General features: G+C 58.2%; 1 protein-coding gene across 3 annotated transcripts; it reads left to right on the forward strand.

The window, feature by feature from the left end:
• The first annotated feature begins 645 nt into the window (after positions 1-645).
• PTGIR (prostaglandin I2 receptor) lies at positions 646-5,288 on the forward strand. 3 transcript variants are annotated; one of them, XM_007997300.3, is made up of 3 exons: positions 646-746; positions 1,517-2,296; positions 4,088-5,288. In XM_007997300.3, the coding sequence occupies exons 2-3, from the start codon at positions 1,529-1,531 to the stop codon at positions 4,478-4,480; spliced, it is 1,161 nt and encodes a 386-aa protein (XP_007995491.3). In that variant the 5' UTR covers positions 646-746; positions 1,517-1,528; the 3' UTR covers positions 4,481-5,288. The 3 variants fall into 3 exon arrangements, with proteins under 3 accessions (XP_007995491.3, XP_007995492.3, XP_037847804.2); XM_007997301.3 differs by having other exon boundaries at positions 4,106-5,288; XM_037991876.2 differs by lacking the exon at positions 646-746 and having other exon boundaries at positions 756-2,296.

Genomic DNA, 5,288 nt, shown 5'->3' on the forward strand with positions numbered 1-5,288 from the left:
GGGTGAGCTGGGTGCCCAGGGACAGGCTCGAAGGACTGGCATGTCTTTCTCTGGCCAAGCCTCCTTCCTCAGCTTTCCGGAAGGAGTGAGTTTTGTCCAGGGACTAGAACTCTCAGTGGTGTCTGGAAAACACTACATCAGAGAGGAATTTCCTGGTCATTTCTCAATCCCTGGGCAATGTCCTAAGCCCCAGGGCCTGGAGCCCAGAATAGATCCCAGAGGCCACCCTGAGACAGCCCAGGCCAAGGCCACCCCATTGAAGCCCAGTCAACTGTGCCCTTCAGGTCCCTCCTAGTGGTCCCCTACTACCCCAAGAGGCTCCAAGCCTAAGTGATGGTGACTCAGGAATTTCCCACCCAGGCCAGAGAGGGAGACACTGGGGGAGGGAGGAGTCCTGTGTGTGGGGAGGTGGCAGGTGGCTCAGTGATGGGAACCAAGAGAGGATGTGGGGAGGAGAGTGGAGGCAGCAATGGGAGATGGATGTCCTGGGTTGGGCGGGTGGATGGGGAATGGGGAGTGTGCCAGGGGGGCCTCTGGAGAACAGTGAGGGAAGGCGGGGCAGAGAGAGGAAATGAAAAAGCTGGGGTGAGCAGGCAAGCTGAGGAGGGTGGGAGGGAGGGAGGGAAGGAGGGAGGAGGGAAGGAGAAGCTGACACACAGACCAACACAGGCAGCGAGAGACACACGGAGCAGAGCAAGTGAAGGGACAGACGTGCGGGACAGGAGAGCCTGGGCAAGACTGGAGAGGTGCGGTGAGGAGCTGGGGAAGCAGCAACACAGAGCAGGAGCGGGTAGAGGGTGTGGGGTTAGAGGGAGAAAGGTACGGGGAGGACAAGGACAAGGGAGGGGACGGAGACACGGAGATAACAGCAAGAGACCGAGAGACAGAGAAGGAAAGAACTGGCGATGCCCGGATGTTCTCTGTCTCTTTAATGGCAGAAACAGAGCTAGAGAAGGAAAGAAATAGGAGGTGGGGGGGTGCCAGCCATGGTGGCTCACGCCTGTAATCTCAACACTTTGGGAAGCCGAGGTGGATAGATCACCTGAGGTTAGGAGTTCAAGACCAGCCTGATCAACATGGTGGAACCCCATCTTTACTAAAAATACAAAAATTAGCTGGGCGTGGTAGTGGGCGCCTGTAATCTCATCTACTCCAGAGGCTGGGGCAGGAGAATCGCTTGAACCCAGGAGGTGGAGGTTGCAGTGAGCTGAGATCATGCCATTGCACTCCATCCTAGACAACAGAGTGAGACTCCATCTCAAAAAAAAAAAAAAAAAAGAAAACAAAGAGAAAAAGAAAGAGAAATAGGAGGGCGGGGAGAGACACAGAGAGAGAGAGAGATATGGGAGAAGCCAGAGGCGATAGGACTACATACACATACACAGGAGAACTGGGGGTTGACTGGGAGGCCCCAGCTGCCACAAGGACTGGCCAGTAGGGACACCTGAGTGGGCTGGGTGTGGGGGTAGCCTTGGCTCCCTCTGACCCCACACCTTCCACCTTGGGAACCCTCCAGGCCAGACCTGGGATGGCAGATTCCTGCAGGAACCTCACCTACGTGCGGGGCTCAGTGGGGCCGGCCACCAGCACCTTGATGTTCGTGGCCGGTGTGGTGGGCAACGGGCTGGCCCTGGGCATCCTGCACGCGCGGCGACCGGCGCGCCCCTCGGCCTTCGCGGTGCTGGTCACCGGGCTGGCGGCCACCGACCTGCTGGGCACCAGCTTCCTGAGCCCGGCCGTGTTCGTGGCCTATGCGCGCAACAGCTCCCTGCTGGGCCTGGCCCGGGGCGGCCCCGCGCTGTGCGATGCCTTCGCCTTCGCCATGACCTTCTTCGGCCTGGCGTCCATGCTCATCCTCTTCGCCATGGCCGTGGAGCGCTGCCTGGCGCTGAGCCACCCCTACCTCTACGCGCAACTGGACGGGCCCCGCTGCGCCCGCCTGGCGCTGCCAGCCATCTACGCCTTCTGCGTCGTCTTCTGCGCGCTGCCCCTGCTGGGCCTGGGCCAACACCAGCAGTACTGCCCCGGTAGCTGGTGCTTCCTCCGCATGCGCTGGGCCCAGCCGGGCGGCGCCGCCTTCTCGCTGGCCTACGCCGGCCTGGTGGCCCTGCTGGTGGCCGCCATCTTCCTGTGCAACGGCTCGGTCACCCTCAGCCTCTGCCGCATGTACCGCCAGCAGAAGCGCCACCAGGGCTCAGTGGGTCCACGCCCGCGCACCGGAGAGGACGAGGTGGACCACCTGATCCTGCTGGCCCTCATGACGGGGGTCATGGCCGTGTGCTCCCTGCCTCTCACGGTGAGTCCCCTCCGGAGCTGGGGGGAGTGGGGAGAGGAGGAGGGCAGCTCTGTGGGTTGTGCCAATGTCACAGATGGGGAGACTGAGGCTCAAAAGAGGTCAGACATCGTGAGCATGGTGGCTCATGCCTGTAATCCCAGAATTTAGAAAGGCCGAGGCAGGACTGGATGCGGTGGCTCACGCCTGTAATCCCAGCACTTTGGGAGGCTGAGTTGGGCGGATCACGAGGTCAGGAGTTCCAGACCAGTCTGGCCAAAATGATGAAACCCTGTCTCTACTAAAAATACAACAAATACATAAATAAAAAGTAGCCGGGTGTAGTGGCACATGCCTGAAGTCCCAGCTACTTGGGAGGCTGAGGCAGGAGAATCGCTTGAACCGGGGAGGCGGAGGTTGCAATGAGCTGAGATCGTGCCACTGCACTCCAGCCTGGGTGACAGAGTGAGACTCCATCTCAAAAATAAATAAATAAATAAGAAAAAAAAAAAAAAAAAGAAAAGAAAAAGAAAGGCAAGGCAGGAGGATCACTTGAGCTCAGAGGTTTGAGACCAGCCCGGGCAACATGGTGAAACCCCATCTCTATGAAATATTTAAAAATTAGCCTGGCATGATGGCCTGTGCCTGTGGTCTCAGCTACTTGGGAGGCTGAAGTGGAAGGATTGCTGCAGCCTGGGAGGTCAAGGCTGCAGTGAGTTGTGATTACTACATCCCAGCCTAGCTGACAGAGCAAGACCTTGTCTCAAAACAAAAACAAAGAAAACAAAAACAAATCAGACAGAGGCTTGGTCCCCAGTCAGACAGATCCTGGCTTTCTGGAGAAGACTTTCTGCGTCTGACTTCTTCTGGTACCTTGTCTCCCAGCTCAGGCATCCTGAGCCCCCTGTAATAAAATGCATCCCCCTCCTTCCCCTACCCCTGTAATGAAAAACCACCACTCATTGAGCGCTCCTCTATGCCTACCTCGTACTTAGTGGCTTACAAGTACTTCCTAAGACAATTTTCAAAATGATCACAGCCACCCATTCCACAGCATTTGGCAGGAAACCAAGAGAACGTTCTCTCTCATCCCCGTTTTTACAGATGAGGGGCAGTGTCTCTCGCCCACAGTCACACAGAGCCTGGTCTCGGTCCTGGGTCCTTCGATTGTAGAGCCTGATCTCCCACTCACCTGGCTCCCCTCTGCCTCACAGCAGGCCCCACCCTTGCCTCCGCACCTCGGTTTTCTGCGGGGACTCCTGTCCTGCCCCTCCCCAATGGGAATGGCACAGACCCCGGTACCTACTCAGTGTCCGTGATACCTGGTCGTGCCACCTTTCTTCTGAGTCTCAGTTTCTGTTTCTGTAAAATGCAAGAGGCCAGGCTGGATTGGGGGGGTCCTTAAATCTTTTTGGGGGGTTACCCTGACTCAGAGACTCAGATGCTGTGGACAGATACACACAGATACACAGAGCTCTGCGGCAGTTTCAGGGGGTCCAGCTGGGTGGCGCCGCCTTCTTGCAGGGACGTTATATTCAAACATCTGTGGAGCCTGGGGGTCCTCCCAGCTTCTAAGGTTGGGGGGGCCCATATACCTGGCCCCCATTCCTCTCCCCTTAGGCATCTCTGGCAATTTCCTGGGACTTTCTCTCCCTGTGTTCCCCAGATGCATTTGTTACTTAGTTTTTATCTTCTCTTCTTCCCCTCTGACATGCCGCCCTTACCTCATCCCTGGTAAGCGAGTGGGAGGGGGGAGCCAGGGTGGGGAGGCTGAGGACTCCTGGGTGCTTCTTGACGCCCTCACCCTGCCCTCAGATCCGCTGCTTCACCCAGGCCGTCGCCCCTGACAGCAGCAGCGAGATGGGGGACCTCCTTGCCTTCCGCTTCTACGCCTTCAACCCCATCCTGGACCCCTGGGTCTTCATCCTTTTCCGCAAGGCTGTCTTCAAGCAACTCAAGCTCTGGGTCTGCTGCCTGTGCCTCGGGCCTGCCCACGGCGACTCGCAGACACCCCTTTCCCAGCTCACCTCCGGGAGGAGGGACCCAAGGGCCCCCTCGGCTCCTGTGGGAAAGGAGGGGAGCTGGGTGCCTTTGTCGGCTTGGGGCGAGGGGCAGGTGGCGCCCTTGCCTCTCACACAGCAGTCCGGCGGCAGCACCGTGGGAGCGTCGTCCAAAGCAGAAGCCCATGTCGCCTGCTCCCTCTGCTGACATTTGGCGCTGACCCTGTGATCCCTGTCTTCGAGGGACAGGAACCAGAAAATCAGGGACATGGCTGATGGCTGCGGATGCTGGAACCTTGGCCCCCAAACTCTGGGGCCGATTGGCTGCTGTTTCTCCTGCGCAGCGTAGTCGCTGCTGGCTCTGGGAAGAGAGTGCGGGGGACAGAGGAAACATTTATCCTGGAGCGCAGAAAGAATGGTTCTCTCAAAATAGCCAGTGGCCTGGCCGACCTGCTGTGGCCCTGGATTCCCCATCCATCTCACTGTCTAAATATTTAGCAGGCGAAGAAGTTCCCAGCGGCTTCTGTACACTCAGGTCTGCTCCAGTCTGGGTGCTGGCTCCAGTCTGCGTCCACTTAGGGGGACCAGCTGCCCACCCCAAGTCCCCAGGGGATGGCCCTCCCCTCTACCAAGCCACTCCAAGAGCCAGTCCCTCTCTGCTCCACAAAAACCAGGGTTCTTGGAAAAGCTCCCTGCCTTCCCTTGCCGCTGGTCCCCCATCAGGCTTGGGAGCCCTGGCATCCCAAAGGGGCAATGGGAGAAAGGGGAGGCTGCTGCATCGTGGGTGACAACGCAGGACATGTGCTTGTTACAAAAAGGGCCTGAGACCTTCCACCTCGCTTGATGGGCTGCGAGATGAGAACTGTGAGGGTGCAGGTGGCGGGGAGACAGATGGAGAAGCTGGAAGATGAAGAGTAGGGGCTGGGGATCCCAGGGACTGCCCCAGAACAAAAACCTAAGTCCTGTGCCTGTCCCCAGGGTCCTGAATAAATAAATGCCTCCTTACAGAGCCTGAC

This window comes from Chlorocebus sabaeus, chromosome 6 (genome assembly GCF_047675955.1).
Source record: "Chlorocebus sabaeus isolate Y175 chromosome 6, mChlSab1.0.hap1, whole genome shotgun sequence".
Classification (NCBI taxonomy): domain Eukaryota; kingdom Metazoa; phylum Chordata; class Mammalia; order Primates; family Cercopithecidae; genus Chlorocebus; species Chlorocebus sabaeus.